Below are 20,766 nucleotides of genomic sequence, written 5' to 3'. Positions count from 1 at the left end.
GGAATCAATGCCAAGGCTGCCGCGCTGCCGCCGCCGGTCAGCCTTGCCATTGATTCCTCACGGGCGGCGTGTCACAAGGCGGCGCGACGACACCTCCCCTTCCTCGCATGCGTACACACAGGCGCGGCTATATAAACCGGTGGCCTCCCTTGCCTCTGGCCACACCAGCCCTAGCTGCCGAGCTCTCCCTCTCCCGTGCGCCGCCGCCGAGTCCTCCCTCTCCCGTGCGCCGCCTCCGAGCCCTCCGAGTACTCCGACAGTCCCGACGATGGCCGAACATTTCCCCGGCGACGAGGCGGCGGCCAACGGCTTCGGCCGCCGCTCGCTCCACGAACAGGAGTCATGGCTCCTGTTCGAGGCCAACATCCCGACGCCGCCGGACATGCGCGTCGGGCCGACGGGGTGGAGGCTCAGCAACGGGGGAGTGCCCATTCCCCCGCTGCCCGACGCCGTGGCGCGTGCCCCCTACTTCGCCGCCGAGGTAGAGCTCGTGCGCGCCTCCCTCACCGACGAGCAGCTCGCCCTCCCCCAGTACACCGCCGACAACCACGCGGCTTGGGCGGCGTACTTCGAGCGCCGTCAGGAGCAGAGGCTAGCGTTCACCAACGGCGCGGGTGGTGGGCGGCACGAAGAATAGCGAGGGGCGCCACGTGTGGTGGGGCGTCCCCGGCTGCACGCTCGAGGGCGTGCTGACGCACCTTGAGGGCGGCAACAACCCGCAGCTGGCATACCCTCCCCCGGCGGCCGCCCCCGCCCACCGCCGACGCGCCGGGCAATGGATGCCCAGGAGGTTCGGCTCCTCCTCGTCTTCCTCCTCGCACTCCTCCTCACGGTCTTCTTCCCACTCCCCCGGCTCTCCGGCGCTGCTCGGCGTCGAGGCCGAGCCCGTGGCGGAGACACCGCTCGGCCGGTGCACCCGCAGCGCCCGCATCGTCATCAACGAGGGCGGCCGGCGTGCCTCCTCGTCGGCTCCTCCGCGCTTCGTCAAGACAAAGACGGAGCCGGGGCTCGCGCCAGTGAAAACGGAGCCGGGGCTCCCCGCCGTGAAGACGGAGCACGGCGACGTGGAGCTCAACGACGAGGCGGCCCTGAAATAGGCGCACGAGGAGTTCCTGAAGATGGAGAGGGAGCGCCAGTGCGCCGCCTTGCGGCGCTTCGAGCAGCGTCGCCAGGGCCGCGACGAAGGAGGAGTCGTCGTCCTCGACGACAGCGACGACGATGACGCGCCGCCGCCGCCGCCACCAGTCCGCCATGGCGACGCCGGGCAAGAGTCCAGCAGGGACGTCCGCGTCAAGGAGGAGAAGGCCGCCGACGACGACGGCGGCGATGACGGCGACTACTCGATGTTCACCGATATTTTTTAGTTATATTTGCTATGTAGCGCGTCGCGAACATGTCTATTATATGCCAAAGTTTGCCGAAATTTAACCATGTTTATCAAACTTCGCTGAACATTTTTTTTGGAAAAATTAAACGCGGCTGGAGATGGCCCTGGGCCGGCGACTGGAGACCAACTCGTCTCCAGACTTTATTTTTGCGCGGGCTAACCCTAGACGATGATTTTAGGCGCCCACTAGGGGCTGTAGATGCTTTTAGGCCCATGTAGTCGCGTGCGCTCGAGCTGGCGTCGTGAGCAACGTGAGGCGCAACTGATCGCAACGAGCGACACATAGCATCGCCCAAGCCACAATGCCACCCGCGCCGGCGACGGCCACGGCGGCGGCGGCGGTGCTGCACCTGGAGCCCTTCCTCCCTTGCCTGACCACGTTCTCACACTACAAGCAGTTCCACGCGCAGCTCATCACCTCGGCCCGCCTCTACTTTGAGCCCTCCCTCCGAGCCCGCTTCCTCGACCGCCTCGCGCTCTCCGCGCACGCCGCGGCGCTGCCGCACGCCCTCCTCCTCCTCCGCTCCCTCCCGTCCCCCGCCACCAACGACCTCAACGCCGCCCTCCGGGGCCTCGCCGCCTCCCCGCACCCCGCGCGCTCGCTGCTCCTCCTCGCCGGCCGCCTCCTCCCCTCGCCGTCCCCGCCGCGGCCCCGCCTCGACGCGCTCTCCCTCTCCTTCGCGCTGAAGGCCTCCGCCCGGTGCTCCGACGGGCCCGCCACCCTCCAGCTCCACGCGCTCGTCCTCTGCCTCGGCTGCACGGCCGACGTCCGGCTGATCACCACGCTGGTCGACTCGTATGCGAAATGCGACGACCTCGCGTCCGCACGGAACGTGTTCGATGGAATGACCGTGCGCGACGTGGCCTCGTGGAATGCACTGCTTGCTGGGCTGGCTCAGGGGACTGAGCCTACCCTGGCCCTGAAGCTGTTCCACAGACTGGTAGGGAGCTTCCGGGAGCTGCCACCAAGGGAGGCACCCAATGAGGTGACCATGGTTGCCGCGCTTTCTGCGTGTGCACAGATTGGCTCGTTACAGGACGGGTTGTATGTGCATGAGTTTGTTCGCAAAATGGGCGTCAGCGGCAATGTTCGTGTTTGCAATGCACTTATTGACATGTACTCCAAGTGCGGTTCATTGGCCCGGGCGCTGGAAGTGTTCCACTCCATCAAACGAGAAGACCGGACACTTGTGTCATACAATACTGCGATACAAGCAATTTCCATGCATGGGCATGGGGGTGACGCACTAAAGTTGTTTGATGAAATGCCGACATCTATTGAGCCGGACGAAGTGACCTACATCGCTGTGTTGTGCGGATGCAACCATGCTGGGCTCGTGGATGATGGCCTCAGGGTTTTTCATGGCATGAGGGTTCCTCCCAATGTAAAGCACTACGGCACTGTTGTGGACCTTCTTGGCCGTGCAGGCCGCCTTGCCGAGGCATATGATACCATTAAGTCCATGCCGTTTCCTGCAGATATTGTCCTCTGGCAGACATTGCTGGGTGCGTCCAAGACGCATGGTGATGTTGAGCTCGCGGAGTTAGCTGCTACAAAGCTTGCCGAGCTTGGTTCAAATGTTGATGGTGACTATGTGCTCCTCTCTAATGTATATGCGTCAAAGGCACGGTGGGCAGATGTTGGTCGAGTCCGTGATACCATGCGAAGCAATGATGTGCGGAAAGTACCTGGCTTCAGCTACACAGAGATAAGTGGTGTAATGCATAAGTTCATTAATGGTGATAAAGAGCACCCAAGGTTGCAGGAGATTTACAGAGCGCTAGAGGAAATTGTATCAAGAATAGGTGAGCTGGGATATGAGCCAGAAACAAGTAATGTGCTTCATGACATCGGGGAGGAGGAGAAGCAGTATGCATTGTCTTATCATAGCGAAAAGCTGGCCATTGCATTTGGGCTGATTGCCACGCCACCTGGGGAGACCTTGCGGGTGATAAAAAATCTCCGAATATGTGGGGACTGTCATGTAGTGGCAAAACTCATATCTAAAGCCTATGGCCGAGTGATTATAATCAGGGATAGAGCAAGATTCCATCGGTTTGAAGATGGGCAGTGCTCTTGCGGCGATTACTGGTAAAACACTGGTGTGTGTAATGATTTACAGGGGCTGATGGAGTTGATAATGAGCCACTGACTTCACAGGATCAGCGGACTACAGGTTTGTCGGGAGTTCATACAAACCCAGCTTGCTAGTGTGGCTTCATATGATTCAACTTTCATTTGAGAAGAATCTTGCAAGTGAACTCAACTCCACAAGCTTGAACTTTACTCTGTGTTTGTGTTACTTACATGAGCGATCACTGAGAGGCTATCAGATATTACACCTACAAGATGTAAACCGATAATAGCTTTGCACTAGCGTTATTCTAGTGTGCCATTAAAGAGAGCAACCAGGTGTGTGTGGGATAGGGCTCATGATATTTTTCCGTTCTGGGAGCCCAGAGAAATTTCGTATTTGTGGAAAATATTTTCCTTTACATTGCTTTCTAGTTCCTCCCAACAATCTTACAGTGCCATATTATACTCATGGTTCTTATTTATATTAAATGTCCATTGATTTCATCTGATATCAAAATGTCCAAGCTTTTGAGGATGCAATTATTTTACAAAGTCTTTGAGTCAAAATAGCTTGAGGTTGTCATGAACACAACCTTTTGCTCCTTTCTCCATTTTGGTCTGTACAGTCGTGGTTGCACAGTTTTAAAAACACAATGTTTTCTCAGAAATGTCACTGTTAACATGTCATTTTTTAAACCAAATTTATTATCAGCAGACATGAATTTATTAACACCAACAAGATATTGTTTTCTTTGAATATTTCTGGAGATTTAAGTTTATCAAGGAACCTCTTTCCTCTGATCGCAAGAAAAAACAGCAACCTCTTTCCTTGACTGATTTTTCTATGTATGTTCCAACCGCTTTCAGTATGCACTTTGTTTGGTTGTCCCTTTCATCCAAGCATGAATTGCAGTCATGTTCTATGATGAATATGTAAATTGGCAGGTTGTGTTTTTCACATCTCATAGTTTGGTCTTGTTTTCAACAACTTTTTGTTATGCATGCTGATACATTTAGAAACTCTTTGCAGCACTCTGTAGACGGCTTATTCAATTCGAAGTTGCCACTGGTGAGGCATTCAATGTTTTGTCGTTGGCTGCACAGAGACAGCCTTAAGGAAGAATGGGAGAAATTCATTGAGAAATGAGTAGATCTGTAGATATGATGCATCCAACCAGAAGTATTCTGCTCTTGTAAAGGTAAGCTAGCTATTCTATGGCAGTATAATATTGCGATAGTTCCCTTTCTCTTGTGAAGGCGAATCGAGTCAGCCTTACTCTACGGATAAAGTAATGAAGTTTATCATGTATCTGAATTTTCTTCGTGGAAACAACATGAACACAAACTGTTCATTGAAGAAGCTATGCGTGTGACATTCGTACTGAATTTTTACTGTGTACTGTATTTATCTATGCAAATTCAGATAGTGTTTGGACATTTGATAATATTAGAACTAATGTTGCATGGGCCTGGATTACTCTTGCAGTGGGGGAGAATAGAGGTTAAAGGGGCAAGAATGAAATGAATGTGAGGAAAGGATGATCACTCTCAAAGCTTCAATATTCAGAGTTGATGCAAAGCCTCTGGTCTTCCATGCTCCTGCTCTTTCTCTGAAGTCTTGGTTGTCCAGAAATGGCGCAACTGAAATGCCTTCGAAGACATTCACATGGATCGAGTGCCACCTATTGCTTCGGGTTGTCAAAGCTCCCCATTGGCTCTTAACCAACTGGCTTAACACCTACCATAATCAACATTGGTGTCGTCAATTGTAAGCTTATCCCCTGTCACCAGAGCTACTGCTTATGCAGTGCATTCCGCCCTTGTGTAAGTTCAGTTATGAAGAGATTGTAAAAGTACGTTAAATGAAGTTTGGGGTCTTATGTTACTGGGCTGAAACCATCTGTCCCTGAAAGCTAATGCAGCTCCTCTACTTTAATGGAAGAGAGCCTGGAGCATGTGGAGCAGTGGAGGTGACCGCATCAGATGTGCATCAGGCTTGAGTTCATGACACTAAACCTGATAAGATCCTGTGATCTCATAGTTACTGTCGATGCTGTGCAAATTATACAGTGAGAAATGTTTGGCTGAACCATGCACCTCCATGGGCCTCGAATGTTCAATGCTTATTCCGGACATGTGCCGCTAAGCCATTCTACCACACCTCTATATTCAGGCAGCTCCATTTTATCCGTGCAACTTTAAACAATCTACTCCACCTATAAATTCAGGTGCTGCTATTCTATCCGTTCAATCTTTCACACATATTTGTAACGTTCAGTCTTTATCAAATGTTTCTAATATTTTTATCCAAGATGGACGGGCACAGCAAATCACGTCTTGCAGTCTCGGTCTTTTGTTATGCATGCAGACAGAAATTTACATGATTCCTGGAGAGAGTGCACATGTTATTTGCAGTACATTATTTAACACGGAAGATTCACATGGTACAGGCAGCACCATTTAGCATGATAACAGATAGGGAGTAGATGGCATGGCTGTTTTATTCTCACATATCACCGTTTTTTGTAGTTTTACTTCTTTGGTGTGTCTGCATGGTTCCAGTTGGTATGCGCCAAGGAAGTATAACTCCTTCCGCCGGCCACATCTTCTTCACGTATCTGGCTGCTAATTTCTTTCAGGTCATCTTCGGTGAGCTTTATCTTTAAGGAGTCAATGTTGGAGTCCAGGTTCTTGATCTTTGTTGTCCCTGAGAAATTAGAGAGCATATTTATCAGTGATCAAATGCCAGTCTACTGAAAAAATGGACTTGACTGCTAATGCACACGTTTGGAACTTGGAAGTGACAAGAATTATGAATTAGCACATGTTTGGAGGTATTCAAACATCAGGACAAACTGTAGAGTAAATTCATTGCCAAATAAAGCTGGACTGCTACTGAAATATTTCACTTCTACCAGAATGCATGCAAGAAAGATGATCTTGAGTATTTCCGCCTTCTATGAGAATTATGATCTCAATAAAACCACCCCCCCTTGGTGACATGAGAAGGGACTGTCGTGGTTCTAACTCTGACAGTGATGTAGGGGGGTATGTATGGAGAGGCTAGATCTTAGCTATTGGGAAGTTGTAAAACACACCCAGATGTACGAGTTCAGGCCCTTCGCAGAGGAAGTAACAACCCTACGTCTCGGTGCCCGGAGGCGGTCGACTGGATTACTGGCGTGTGAATAACAGGGGTGCGAACCCTTCATACCGAGGAGGGGGGTGGCTTATATAGAGTTCGCCGGCCCTCTCCCGCCCTCAGTAATGCAGGGTTTAAGGTACATTTAAGGTTGGGCGTTACTGGTAACGCCCCTAATAGAGTGCTACAATGACCATAAAGACTACTTAATAGCCGACCGTTTGCCTGCGGAGTGACTTCAGATCTCCTGGCGGTCGAGTGGTTGGCTTCACGGTCGAGTGGTAGCTTCTTGGTCGAGTGTCTTGAACCCGTCGAGTGAGATACCTTCAAGTCGATTGAAAGGTGACTTCTTCTAGGGATGTCCTTGGGTAGGGCTCTTTGGACGGGTCCGTGCCCCTACCCTAGGTACATAGTTTCATCATTAGCCCCCGAACGGATCGAGGTTAGAGTGGGGAAAGAGTTGGGGATCTTCCCGACTGGTTCTTTGGGCTACACGAGTGCCTCGTTTTGGGTCAATCGTCACGGATGACGTTATCAACCTCTTTCAGTCGCCTTGATCCATTCCAGGCCTATCGTCGAGTGAATTTCTTTACTTGTGACATACTGAGCGCCGGCGCGATCTGGGTCTCCTGTTTTGACAAGTTGTTCTGTGGCCCACGGATGTCGCAGGATTCGGATTTTGGGAAGCGCGCGGGACGGGAGTGGTCGTAGTAATCGGAAGCGATAAAGCGGAAGCTCCTCGATCCCCGCGTCGCCTTTTTCGCCACGTACTGCGCGCGCGTCTGCTGCGGGATTTGACTGGATAGCCTGGGCCTACCAGTCAGCCACTCGGAAGCGGCCCCTTATAAGTTGTCGGCTCGGGGTTTCCAAACAGTGCGCTCCCTTCTGCTTTCTTCTTCCTCTCTCCCTTCGCAAGTCCTTCCGCCACCTCCGTTCTCACCCTAGCGCCGCAAGCCCGTTCGAGATTTCGCCGGCGACGATGGTGAAGGGCAAGACGACTGCTCTGGAGCGCGCGAAGAAGGCGGCGGCGGCGGGGAAGGGGAAGAGGTCTGCTCGGGGCGGATCTTCCTCTAGGACCGCTCTGCCCAAAGGTTAGATCCAGGGCGACTGGATGCCGTCGGTGCTCCGGCAAGAGGATCTCGACGACATGGTCGAGGGGGGAGTCATTCCCCACGAAGCCGCGCGTCTTCCGGAGGGAGAGATCGAACCTTAACCCCGCGACGGTGAGTGTGTGCTCCTAGCCACCCACATCGACCGAGGGTTTTCTCTGCCGCCCCATCCTTTTTTCCGGAGCTTCTTGAACTTCTTCGGAGCGCAGCTCCACCACTTTACTCCCAACTCCATTGTATACCTTGCCGCTTTCATTTCCATGTGTGAGGCTTTCTTGGGTTGCCGCCCCCATTGGGGACTTTTCAAGCACATCTTTACCTGCTGTTCTCAATCGGTCAAGAAGGCCAAGTCGAGTGACGAGAGGACGCAGGTGATCCAGTTGTGCGGGGGCTTGGCGATCCAGACGAGGGGGAAGAGCTGTTTTCCATCCATTACTTTCCCGGAGTAGGTCCGTGGTTGGCAGGCGACCTGGTTCTACTGTCAGGACCAGGCGACCCCAGGAAAGTCGACTGATCTTCCTCCTTTCTCCCTCGGCCGAGCTGAAAAATCCGCTTCTCTGAAAGTGACGCCGGAGGAAAGGGCCCAAGTCAAAGTGTTGGCCGGTCGAGTGGTCGAGCTTGTCCGTGAGGGTGTGACTGGGATGGACCTGCTGGAGGTCTTCCTCCAGAGGCGCATCCAACCGCTCCAGGCCCGTGACCACCCGATGTGGTTGTACTCGGGTCTCGATGACACCACTCGGATCCACGCGGAGGAGGTCACCGACGAGATGCTGGAGGGGTGGCTGTCGAGCATCACGGGGAACAGAGACAACCCCCGAGGAGCCAGGAGGGTAACTCCACTCGACAACTCGTATGAAGTGGACCAGGTATGTCTTTATGCTCCCGACTGAAATCTTGTTTTCTGCATTGGTCTTCTTTGAGTTGGTCGATTGACTTTCGTCCTGTCTATTGCTTTCCAGGCGACCACCGAGATGTACTCGACGCCCAACGGGGCTCAGGAGCCAACTGAGGAAGGGGAGGCGAGCGAACGTGAGAGCGGGGACGACCAAGGCGAGTGGGAGTCCGATGGTGAAGGAGAGGGAGACGACAACGTCGACTCCAGCGAAGAGGAGGAGGAGGAGGTCGAACCCCCTCGCCTAGAGGGGCGGTCCAAGCACACACACGACCCGACGCGGGAACGTGGCAAGGCGACTGCTTCTGTTGGGCAGTTGTCGAAACGCCCTCGGACCTCTTCTCCTACGCCGACTGGGAAGGTTCCCAAGCACCCACGCACGACGCTGTCCAAGCCGCCCAAGGCTCTGCCCAAGATGAAGATAGCTGTCCCTACCATTTCTGGGTAATAATAAAACTTGCTTTCCTTCGTCGACCATGGACAGATCCTTGGTCGATTCATTGAGCCAACTAACTGACTTTCGAGATTTGCAGCGCTGCTACTTCTGAGGTCTCCGCCAAGGACGACGACCAAGAGATGGAGGATGCTGTTACCTCCAACCCTGGTATGATTACTGACGTTCTGCTTTGAGTCGACTGATCTTTTACTGCAACTCCGGTCGATTGAATGTTTCTCTTGCAGCCCCTCCTCATGTTATCGACCTTCCGGATGACGATGACAACGAACCGCTGAGAATGAGGAGGAACAAGAGGTCGTCGGCTGACAAGACCCCCCAACCTGCTCTGGCGTCTGAGGCCATGGCTCGGGATGGTGGTGACACCACTCGGGCTTCTGTGACTTTCGCCATTTCTCTGACGAGCGTGCGGCCTTCGGCGTCGACTGCGGATCCACCTTCTCTTTTTGCTGCGTACCCCATCCCTGAGGACCAAGCGGCTGCTGCAAAGGAGGCTATACGCCAGGCGGGGATCATGATGGAGCAAGTGAAGATGGATCGAGAGGCCAGCCAAGCAGCCTATGACGCGAGTTCGGCTCTTCAGAGCAACGTCCAGGTCAGTCGACTCAACACTTGGTCTGTTATGATATGCTGTTTGAAGAGTCTCTTTTCCGAAGATCTTTTGTATCTGTATCTGTATCTGTACACCCACTGGGTGTGTCTGCCAATCCTTGGACGAGTGGGGGCACGCTAAGTGCACCCACTGGGTGTAGTCCCCGAGACTACGCTGGACTGCTGGCAGTCGACTGTAGTCTTTACATTGTGTTGCTGTAGCTGTATTTCTTCACTCGGTTTGGTCGGGCCAGGTCGAGTGGAACTGTATCCGGTCGACTGCGGGCAGCGACTTTTTCTCTCTTTCTTTTGGTTTTTTTTGGTCGAACCGGTGGGGGCACGCTGAGTGCACCCACTGGGTGTAGTCCCCGAGACTACTGTCAAATGTTTTTGATTCGGCTGTGGTCTTAGAAACGTCGTCATTGTCTCTTAGTTACTCGGAAGCAACTTATCTTGGACGTATGTCGACTGATTTTTCTTTTACAGAAATCCTGCGAACTTGTAGCTCGCTATACTGAGTTGGAGAAGCAGAAGATTCAACTGAACCTTGATTTGGAGCTGGCCAGAATAGAGCTGCAGAAGGTCAGAGACGGCGCTGCAGGTAAGACGACTTTGTCGACTGGCTAGCTTTTAGGCTTGAGTATCCTTCTGCTATTTCCGATTCAATCATTATTTCTTCGCAGAAAAACTGAACGAAGCTCTGGCGAAGAAGGATCAGGACTTGGCTGTTGCCCGTAAGGAGGCTGATGACAAGACCGCTCTGGCCGTACAGAAGCTGGCTTCGGTCGACCACTTAGAAGAAGAGAATACCAAGCTGAAGACCGCTCTGAATGAAGCCAACAGGGAGTGTTCACGTTGGAAGAAGGAGAACCTCACCCTGAACGAGAAGATGGAAGGCATCGCTCGCAGGAGGGACGACCTGGAGAGCTACTTGAGGAGCCTCGCCAAGAAGTTGTACATCAAGCTTGAAGGTGCACATTCAGTTCCGACTGGTTTTTTTTGTGTCGACTCAGTCTATGAAAATTGACTTATCCTTGGATCATGTATGCAGAGCTTTGCTAGAACTTTGAAGAGGAGACTGGGCGGATCGAAACAGGTTTGGATCTAATCAACTCTCCCGTGAAAGATGAAGCTGCCATGAATCTGCTCCGACTGGAATCTCGCATTGACGGCGTCGTGGACTACTTGGCTCGACTGAAGGTTGCCATGTCACGGATCGACCCGGCACTTTGGCCAGAGGCTACGCTCCAAAACGATCTCGAGTCTCTGATGACTCGACTTAACGGAATCCCTGGCCGAGTGCAGGAGTGGAAGAAGTCTTCTGCTCGGTGTGGCGCTGATGTGGCTCTGTCTCTGGTCCGCGTCCATTGCAAGGAGGCGCGAGAAGAGAAGCTGGCCGCCATCCAAGTTGACAATACCAGGAAGCACAACTTTCAAGATTTCATGGAGACTTTCATCGCTGCTGCCACCCGTATTGCAGACGGGATCGACTTGGACGAGTTCGTCGCCCCTTCCAGTCCTCCACCTGAGGAGTGAAAAACTTTTAAGCTCCACTTTAAATTTGCCTCGGAATGCCGAGTGGATTTTGTAACCGTTAAACTCCGTCGAGCTGAGGGCTCGATTACTTTGGCCTGAGGTCTGGGACCTTTTAGGCTTTATCTGATCTTGATTTCTCGTTGAATATCTTCATGGTTTGATTCGTCGAGTGGATCTTGATCTTCACTCGGAATATCCTTGTATTTGTGGCGCAGCTCCGAAGGGGAAGGTAGCAGTCGACTCGCGGATTAGGTTGTGTCTTGTACTTAGGCGAGCACTGGGCTGCAGCTAAGCCTCCGAGTGAGAGGTTTGCTCTCCACTCGGTAGGATTTCTAAACACTTAGGCGAGCGCTGGGCTGCAGCTAAGCCCCCGAGTGGGAGGTTTGCTCTCCACTCTGTAGGGTTTTTAAACACTTAGGCGAGCGCTGGGCTGCAGCTAAGCCCCCGAGTGGGAGGTTTGCTCTCTACTCGGTAGGATTTTTAAACACTTAGGCGAGCACTGGGCTGCAGCTAAGCCCCCGAGTGGGAGGTTTGCTCTCCACTCAGTAGGATTTTTTCAAACTTAGGCGAGTGCCTGACTGCAGCTAAGTCTCTAAGTGGGAGAACTTAGGCGAGTACTGGACTGCAGCTAAGCCCCCGAGTGAGAGGTTTGCTCTCCACTCGGTAGGATTTTTAAACACTTAGGCGAGCACTGGGCTGCAGCTAAGCCCCCGAGTGGGACGTTTGCTCTCCACTCAGTAGGATTTTTTCAAACTTAGGCGAGTGCCTGACTGCAGCTAAGTCTCTAAGTGGGAGAACTTAGGCGAGTACTGGACTGCAGCTAAGCCCCCGAGTGGGAGGTTTGCTCTTCGCTCGGTAGGATTTTTTCAAACTTAGGCGAGTGCCTGACTGCAGCTAAGTCTCTAAGTGGGAGAACTTAGGCGAGTACTAGACTGCAGCTAAGCCCCCGAGTGGGAGGTTTGCTCTCCACTCGGTAGGATTTTTTCAAACTTAGGCGAGTGTCTGACTGCAGCTAAGTCTCTTAGTGGGAGAACTTAGGCGAGGACTGGACTGCAGCTAAGCCCCCGAGTGGGAGGATTGCTCTCCACTCGGTAGGATTTTTTAAACTTAGGCGAGTGTCTGACTGCAGCTAAGTCTCTTAGTGGGAGAACTTAGGCGAGTACTGGACTGCAGCTAAGCCCCCAAGTGGGAGGATTGCTCTCCACTCAGTAGGATTTCGTATGCAAACAAGAGTGACAACAATTATTGGGACGCTCTTGTCTTTGGTAGGAATGAACTGCAGAAATTTTTTCTTATTACATCTCATCCAAGGGAGAACTCAAGTGTGAAAGGGGTGGAGTAGTTCCGCATTCCAAGCTCGTGGCTCGTCGATCTGGTGATCAACATTGTAGAGGTGATATGCTCCATTGTGGAGGACTCTGGTGACGATGAAGGGGCCTTCCCAAGTAGGAGCAAGTTTGTGTGGTTTCTGTTGATCCATTCGGAGGACCAAATCTCCTTCCTGGAAGGCTCGGCTCTTCACATTTCTGGCATGGAATCGACGCAAGTCTTGCTGATAGATGGTCGATCTGACCATAGCCATTTCCCTCTCCTCCTCTAGGAGGTCGACTGCGTCTTGCCGGGCTTGCTCTGCTTCGTCTTCGTTATAAAGCTCGACTCTGGGGGCGTTGTGAAGTAGATCACTCGGCAGGACGGCTTCGGCTCCATAGACCAGAAAAAATGGCGTTCTTCCGGTCGATCGATTCAGGGTGGTCCTCAGCCCCCACAAAACCGACGGAAGTTCGTCGACCCAAGCGCCTGCTGCGTGCTTGAGATCACGCATCAATCGAGGCTTCAATCCTTTGAGAATCAGACCATTTGCTCTTTCAGCTTGTCCATTCGACTGAGGATGCGCGACCGACACGTAGTCGACTCGCGTGCCTTGAGAGGCGCAAAAAGCTCTGAACTTGTCTGAATCGAAGTTTGACCCATTGTCGGTGATGATGCTATGCGGGACCCCATATCTGAACGTCAGCCCTCTGACGAAACTGATAGCAGTGCAAGCATCGAGATTCTTGATAGGCTTGGCTTCAATCCATTTGGTGAACTTGTCGACTACCACAAGCACATGCGTGAATCCGCTCCTGCCTGTTCTCAGTGGACCGACCATGTCCAGTCCCCAGACAGCAAAGGGCCAGACGAGTGGAATGGTCTTCAGGCTGATGCAGGCTTGTGTGACATGTTGGAGTAGAACTGGCACCCTCCACACTTGTCGACTATCTCTTTTGCCATCTCATTTGCTCTAGGCCAGTAAAATCCTGCTCGGTATGCTTTAGCCACAATGGTCCGAGAGGACGCATGGTGACCACAGGTCCCCGAGTGGATATCATCAAGGATTATCCGACCCTCTTCTGGTGTTATGCACTTCTGACCAATTCCAGTCGCGCTTTCTCTATACAACTGCCCCTTTATGACTGTGAAGGCCTTGGATCGGCGGACGATCTGTCGAGCCTCTTCCTCGTCCTCTGGGAGTTCTTTCCTTAGGATATACGCGATGTACGGTATCGTCCAGTCGGGAGTGATTGCCAAGACTTCCATGATTAGGTCGACCACAGCAGGAACTTCGACTTCAGTCGGATCTGTGGCACTTTTCGGCTGCGGGGCTTCTTCTGTAAAAGGATCTTCTTGGACCGATGGCGAGTGAATGTGCTCCAGAAACACGTTGCTGGGAATGGCTTCTCTCTTGGAGCCTATCTTTGCCAAATCGTCAGCTGCCTGATTTTTCAGTCGGGGGGTGTGATGAAGCTCCAACCCCTCGAATTTCTTTTCTAGCTTTCTCACTGCATTGCAATAACCAGTCATAGCTGGACTTCTGACGTCCCACTCCTTCATCACCTGATTAACCACCAAATCTGAATCGCCATAGACCATGAGGCGACGGACGCTGAGTGAAATGGCCATGCGCAACCCGTACAAAAGTGCTTCATATTCTGCTTCATTATTGGAGGAATCAAAGTGAATCTGGAGAACATATCTGAGTTTATCTCCTCGGGGGGAGACTAGAACTACCCCAGCACTAGAACCATTCAGCATCTTAGATCCATCGAAGAACATGGTCCAGTGCTCCGAGTGAACTTGAGTCGGAAGTTGCTGTTCAATCCACTCGGCGATGAAATCTGTGATTGCTTGGGACTTGATAGCCTTCTTTGCTTCAAACTTGATATCTAATGGAAGGAGTTCAATCGCCCACTTGGCCACTCGACCAGTTGCATCTCTGTTATGCAGAATCTCTGACAATGGGGCGTCGCTGATGACTGTAATGGAGTGGTCAGAGAAGTAATGTGCAACCTTCTTCGTGGTCATGTAAATCCCATATACAAGCTTCTGATAGTGAGGGTATCTTTGTTTTGAAGGGGTCAAAACTTCAGATAGATAATAGACTGGGCGCTGAACTCTGAAGGCCTTTCCTTCTTCTTCCCGCTCGACCGTAAGTACTATACTGACAACTTGTCCTGTGGCTGCAATGTAAAGCAGTAGAGGCTCTTTGCTGATTGAGGCAGCAAGCACCGGCTGGGTGGAGAGCAGAGCTTTGAGCTCTGCAAATGCTGCGTCAGCTTCTGGAGTCCACTCGAACTTGTCAGACTTCTTCATCAGTCGGTAAAGAGGCAACGCCTTTTCACCGAGACGAGAAATGAATCGACTTAGAGCGGCCAAGCAGCTTGTAAGCTTTTGGACATCGTGCACGCGTACAGGACGCTTCATCCGGAGTATGGTGCCAACTTTTTCAGGATTGGCATCGATCCCCCGTTCGGAAACGAGAAAACCGAGTAACTTTCCACCTGGAACTCCGAACGTGCACTTTGATGGATTGAGCTTGATATCATACCTTCTGAGGTTGGCAAAGGTTTCAGCAAGGTCAGCCTGCAGGTCGGAACCTTTCCGTGACTTGACCACAATATTATCCATGTATGCCTCCACATTCCGACTGATTTGAGTGAGTAGACACTTCTGAATCATTCTCATGAATGTGGCTCCGGCGTTCTTGAGGCCGAACGGCATGGTGACGTAACAGAAGCATCCGAATGGAGTGATGAAAGCTGTTTTGATCTCGTCGGTTCCATACAGACGGATCTGATGGTACCCGGAATAGGCATCTAGAAAAGACAATCTCTCGCACCCCGCAGTCGAGTCGATTATTTGGTCGATGCGAGGGAGAGGAAAATGATCTTTCGGGCAGGCCCGATTGATATGTTTGAAACCAATGCACATGCGAAGTGACTTGTCCTTGGGGACCATGACGACATTGGCGAGCCACTCGGAGTGGTAAATCTCTCGGATGAACTCCGCTGCTAAGAGCCGAGCTACCTCCTCGCCAATGGCTTGCTTCTTCTGGACGGCAGACCGTCGAAGATGTTCCTTCACAGGCTTGAATTTTGGGTCGACTCGTAGACGGTGCTCAGCCAGCCCTCTGGGAACTCCAGGCATGTCAGAGGGCTTCCATGCGAAGATGTCCCAGTTCTCATGGAGGAGCTGGACGAGCGCTTCTTCCTATTTGGAGTCGAGCGTCGTTGAGATGTGGGTCGGGGCAGCATCGGGGTCGGTCGGGTGAATGTGGACTGGCTTTGTTTCACCGGATGACTGAAAAGCTGATTCTAAAGCGGGCTTCTTGGCTCGTAGCAATTCACTCGGATCGGCAGTCTTTTGGTACTCTTGTAGCTCGACCACTGCCATCTGAGCATCAGCGATCTTTGAGCCTTTCTGAAAACACTCTTCTGCTTTCTTTCGGTTGCCTGTAACAGTGATTACACCTCTGGGGCCGGGCATCTTCAACTTGAGATACACGTAGCATGGTCGAGCCATGAAGCGTGCATAAGCTGGCCGGCCCAGAATAGCATGATAAGCACTTTGGAAGTCCACAACCTCAAATGTCAACTTTTCCCTGCGGTAATTCTTTGAGTCACCGAAAACCACGTCGAGAGCAATCTGACCGAGTGACTCGGCTTTCTTTCCAGGAATGACTCCATGGAAGCTCATGTTGCTGGCGCTGAGCCTGGACATCGGAATGCCCATCCCTTTTAATGTTTCGGCGTACAGTATGTTCAGGCCACTGCCACCATCCATCAGGACTTTGGTCAGTCGAGTGCCTTCGACAATTGGATCGACCACCAAAGCTTGCCTCCCAGGGATGGCAATGTGCATAGGGCGATCAGACTGGTCGAATGTGATGGCGGTCTGAGACCACTTCAGATAACTGGGTGTTGCCGGAGCAACCATATTCACCTCACGGTTAATGACTTTCAGTCGACTTTTGCTTTCGACATCAGCAAAAATCATCAGGGTGGAATTGACTTGGGGGTATCCATCGTCACTGTCTTCCTTGTCCTCGACTCTGTCCGACTCTTTTTCCTTATCCTTGGACTGTTTGCCTTGAAACTGCTGGATTAGGAGCCGACACTGTCGAGTGGCATGCTTTGGGTAAATAAAATTACCCTCCTCATCTTTCTTGGTGTGGATGTGACATGGCAGATCCAAAACATCTTTTCTATCTTGATCCTTAACTTTCTTGGGCTTCCAGGGGCCTTTGGGTTTTCCCTTGAAATTTCCCTGGGTTGCGGCCAGGGCCTCCCCAGGGGCGGCCGGCTTGGCCTTCCGCTTCTGCTTCCGACTGGAATTGCCTCCGGTTTCCTGGGCGACTGCTTTCTGCTTGCCACTCTGGAGTCGATCTTCATCTTCTCCGTTAGCGTATTTGGTGGCAATTTCTATCATCCGATTCAGGGACATTTCTCCGGTCCAACCGAACTTCAGGTTCAACTCCCTGTTCTTGACGCCTTCTTTAAAGGCACAAACTACTTGGTGATCCGGTACGTTCTCAACTGTGTGATGCAAAGTGATTCACCTCTGGATGTAATCCCTCAGAGTTTCACTCGGCTTCTGCACGCAAGACCGCAATTCTGTAAGGCCTGCGGGTCGCTTGCATGTTCCCTCAAAGGTTGTGACAAACACTCAAGAGAGATCCTTCCAAGTGTAGATGCTGCTGGGTGCTAACTGATTCAGCCACGCTCTGGCCGAGCCCTCTAACAGGAGAGGCAAATGCTTCATAGCCACCTCATCATTGCCACCGCCAATCTGTACAGCCACTCGGTAATCTTCGAGCCAAGTGTCAGGCTTAGACTCATCGGTGAACTTGCTGACTCCAGTCGCCAACCGAAAGTTGGGAGGAATCACCGCGGCCCTTATGGCTCGACTGAAACACTCTGGCCCTGAAACACGTATTCTGCTGCTGGCGGGCGCATCTCTGTTCTGGCCTTCCCGATGAGCCCTGTTCCTGTCAACCAAGCCTTGAACGAGGACATATCTCGCGTCAAAGCCTGGGTCCCTGGGGTCGACGGGAATCCTCTGCCCAACGCTATGAGGGCGCCTGTCATCTCGATGTCGAGGCGCATATGGCCCACTCCTCGGGGGAGGGGTTGGCACTCGACGTCGATCATCACGATCGGATCGGTGATCATACTGCTCATTCCTTCTGTACTGATCATGCCGGTCGCCACGTCCCTCACGCCTCGGGGGCGACCGCGGGCTGTGAGCCGACTGGACTGTATCTGTTGCAATGGATCGACTGTGGATCCTATTCCGCGACTGAGAAACAGAGGAATTCTGGTTTCCCGCCGCCCGGAGCAACGCTCTGATCTGTAACAAGCCCCTGCCAGCCTCCGACTGGGAGGGCTGAATCGATTCTGCTATACGGGCCGCGGCGGCCAAATTCTGAACTGGGGTTTGGTATACCTGCGTCGGCGGGAAGAGCTGGCGCCGACTAGACTCGGGAGCCCGCTGACGCGCTTGCTCGTCGAGTGCTCGCTGGAGATTCTCCAGTCGAGTGCGCTCGGCCAAATTAGCCAAGCGCGCGTCCTCCAAGGCTCAGGCCTCGGGGGACTCTCCGACGATAGGAGTGCGGAGTGCGTCCGTGTTCCGGTGGCGAAGCTCCTCTCGCTGTAATGACGTGAGAGGTTCGGGGAGATACTCATCGTGGGGACGCGACGGGTCGCCCCCACCCGCGCCTCCATCAGCGCGAGGGAAACCGGGAGGACTGTGCGTTCCATCGACCGCCAGGATCTCAGCCGCTGGGTCGCTGCTGTCGCACTCGGATGCGGTCTCCGCGGAGCCAGTCGAACAGGCCGCAGAGGGATTCGTCGGGCTCGATTGCCGCGACTTGCGGGGCGGCCGACTGGCGAGCCACGGCGTGCCTCACCCACCTCTGAAGTCTCGACCGACCGGAGCGCTTGCGCCGGTGGGAGACAAAGCGGGGAGACGATACGGGGGCCGACCGATACTGGGTCGACGGCTGCCGCAGGAGGACGCCACGAACGCATGCGTGGAAATGCGTCGCACCGCGGACGGGGAGCGCGTCGACGTCGAGTGGCGCCTCCTGAAGCCAGGCGGAGTCGTCGGCGATGAACGTGAGCGCGCCGAGGCGGATCTCGCAGGCCCTCCACCAAAACTCCGCACGAAACCATGATCAAAGGGATCGGAAAATCGCGACTTCTCCAATCAGGCGCTAAGATTCCCGCCCCACGGTGGGCGCCAACTGTCGTGGTTCTAACTCTGACAGTGATGTAAGGGGGTATGTATGGAGAGGCTAGATATCAGCTATTGGGAAGTTGTAAACACACCAAGATGTACGAGTTCAGGCCCTTCGCAGAGGAAGTAACAGCCCTATGTCTCGGTGCCCGAAGGCGGTCGACTGGATTACTGGCGTGTGAATAACAGGGGTGCGAACCCTTCATACTGAGGAGGGGGGTGACTTATATAGAGTTCGCCGGCCCTCTCCTGCCCTCAGTAATGCAGGGTTTAAGGTACATTTAAGGTTGGGCGTTACTGGTAACGCCCCTAATAGAGTGCTACAATGACCATAAAGACTACTTAATAGCCGACCATTTGCCTGCGGAGTGACTTCAGATCTCCTGGCGGTCGAGTGGTTGGCTTCACGGTCGAGTGGTAGCTTCTTGGTCGAGTGTCTTGAACCCGTCGAGTGAGATACCTTCAAGTCGATTGAAAGGTGACTTCTTCTAGGGATGTCCTTGGGTAGGGCTCTTTGGACGGGTCCGTGCCCCTACCCTAGGTACATAGTTTTATCAGGGACTGCAACATTTACCTGGTATGGGAACCACATCATCTCCTTGATGCAGCACCCAAGCTAAAGCTAGCTGAGCAGGGCTGCACTGGTGCTTCCTGGCTAGTTCTTCCATTTTCAGATAGAGATGCTTGTTCTTCTCCAGGTTTTCTGCTGAAAACCGTGGGTGCCTTTTCTGTGAGAAAGATACAGCAAAGCCTAAGTAACTGAAAAGAACTGACTGCTGCAAATGAAGCATTTGACTGTCTCGGTACCAGATTGGATTCATCAGACACTTGCTCCGTGACTCCTCTTCCGCCGAAGAACCCGCGGCCGATCGGGCTGTAAGGAACAATTCCAATCCCCAGTTCCCTGGTGTCCATAGATAAAAGCAGAAGAATCACTTTGGACTGCCCGTTATGCATGGTGATCTCACAAGTATGTATAATTTGCAATGCAGAAAATAAACCTGCAGAGCGGCACAATCTCGGGCTCGATGTCACGAGCCCAGAGAGACCACTCCATCTGCACCGCGGAGACCGGGTGCACGGCGTGAGCACGCCTGATGGTGTCGGGGCTCGCCTCCGACAGCCCAATGTACCTGACCTTCCCCTCCTCCACCAGCTTCTTGAGCTCCCCGATCTGCAGAAGAAGCACGTCTCAGCACAGGAATTACAGTGAGCAACCGCAACAGTGAAAACACTCATGCATTGTATACACAGTTATTAACAGGATGAAGGGACTGATGAGGAGAGAGGAGACCGTGTCCTCGATGGGGGTGGCGGTGTCGACCCGGTGCTGGTAGTAGAGGTCGATGTAGTCGACGCCGAGGCGGCGCAGGCTGGCTTCGCAGCAGGCGCGCACGTACTCCGGCCGGCCGCACACGGCGCCCCTGCCCTCGTCGTACGCGTACTGCTGGATCCCGAACTTGGTGGCCACCTGCACCTGCTCCCTCGGCAGCTGCTTCAGCGCCTGTGGTGCACAGAGACAGACACACGCTTGGCTAGTCTGCATTCTGCAAAGGAGGTAAATCAGTGAGCAGAGCAGACCTTGCCGAGGAGCGTCTCGTTGGTGTGGGGGCCGTAGAAGTCGGAGGTGTCGAAGAAGGTGACGCCGCGGCGGAAGGCGTGGGCCACTACGGCGGCGCCGGCGGCGTCGCTGAGCGGGGCGCTGTAGGAGCCCGTCAGGCCCATGCAACCGAACCCAAGCTTAGACACCTGCCTCGTCGTTGGGTTGTTAGTTAGATTCTGTGCCCAACAAGAAGAGAAGATGATTAATGGATGGAGAGGGCAAGGGAGAAACCAACTCCAGGCCCTGGGCGCCGAGCCTGACGCGAGGAACCAGTGGCAGTGGGGTTTCCTCCATGGCGCAGCAAGGACCGTCGACGAGCAAGTCAACGGGGCGGAGACGGAAGCGCCGTGCTGAATATTGCCGGAACTTGCAGGGCAGTAGCAGCAGTGAGCAGTGACTCGGGTGGCCAACTGAGCGTATG

General features: G+C 53.3%; 2 protein-coding genes across 3 annotated transcripts; one reads left to right on the top strand and one right to left on the bottom strand.

Annotated features, from left to right (window-relative positions):
* The first annotated feature begins 1,630 nt into the window (after positions 1-1,630).
* LOC123151917 (pentatricopeptide repeat-containing protein OGR1, mitochondrial) lies at positions 1,631-5,878 on the top strand. 2 transcript variants are annotated; one of them, XM_044571549.1, is made up of 3 exons: positions 1,631-3,564; positions 4,495-4,663; positions 4,951-5,878. In XM_044571549.1, the coding sequence occupies exon 1, from the start codon at positions 1,690-1,692 to the stop codon at positions 3,481-3,483; it is 1,794 nt and encodes a 597-aa protein (XP_044427484.1). In that variant the 5' UTR covers positions 1,631-1,689; the 3' UTR covers positions 3,484-3,564; positions 4,495-4,663; positions 4,951-5,878. The 2 variants fall into 2 exon arrangements, with proteins under 2 accessions (XP_044427484.1, XP_044427483.1); XM_044571548.1 differs by having other exon boundaries at positions 1,631-3,800.
* On the bottom strand, positions 5,831-20,741 carry LOC123151918 (probable aldo-keto reductase 1). Its single transcript, XM_044571550.1, has 7 exons — positions 20,577-20,741; positions 20,324-20,491; positions 20,037-20,246; positions 19,744-19,916; positions 19,550-19,646; positions 19,317-19,470; positions 5,831-6,171 (listed from the first exon to the last, which is right to left on the bottom strand). The coding sequence occupies exons 1-7, from the start codon at positions 20,637-20,639 to the stop codon at positions 5,996-5,998; spliced, it is 1,041 nt and encodes a 346-aa protein (XP_044427485.1). The 5' UTR covers positions 20,640-20,741; the 3' UTR covers positions 5,831-5,995.
* Between the last annotated feature and the right edge of the window lie 25 nt (positions 20,742-20,766).

The sequence above is a fragment of the Triticum aestivum genome, chromosome 7A (genome assembly GCF_018294505.1).
Source record: "Triticum aestivum cultivar Chinese Spring chromosome 7A, IWGSC CS RefSeq v2.1, whole genome shotgun sequence".
In the NCBI taxonomy this organism is placed as follows: Eukaryota; Viridiplantae; Streptophyta; class Magnoliopsida; order Poales; family Poaceae; genus Triticum; species Triticum aestivum.
This window is presented reverse-complemented; position numbering and strand designations above follow the sequence as displayed.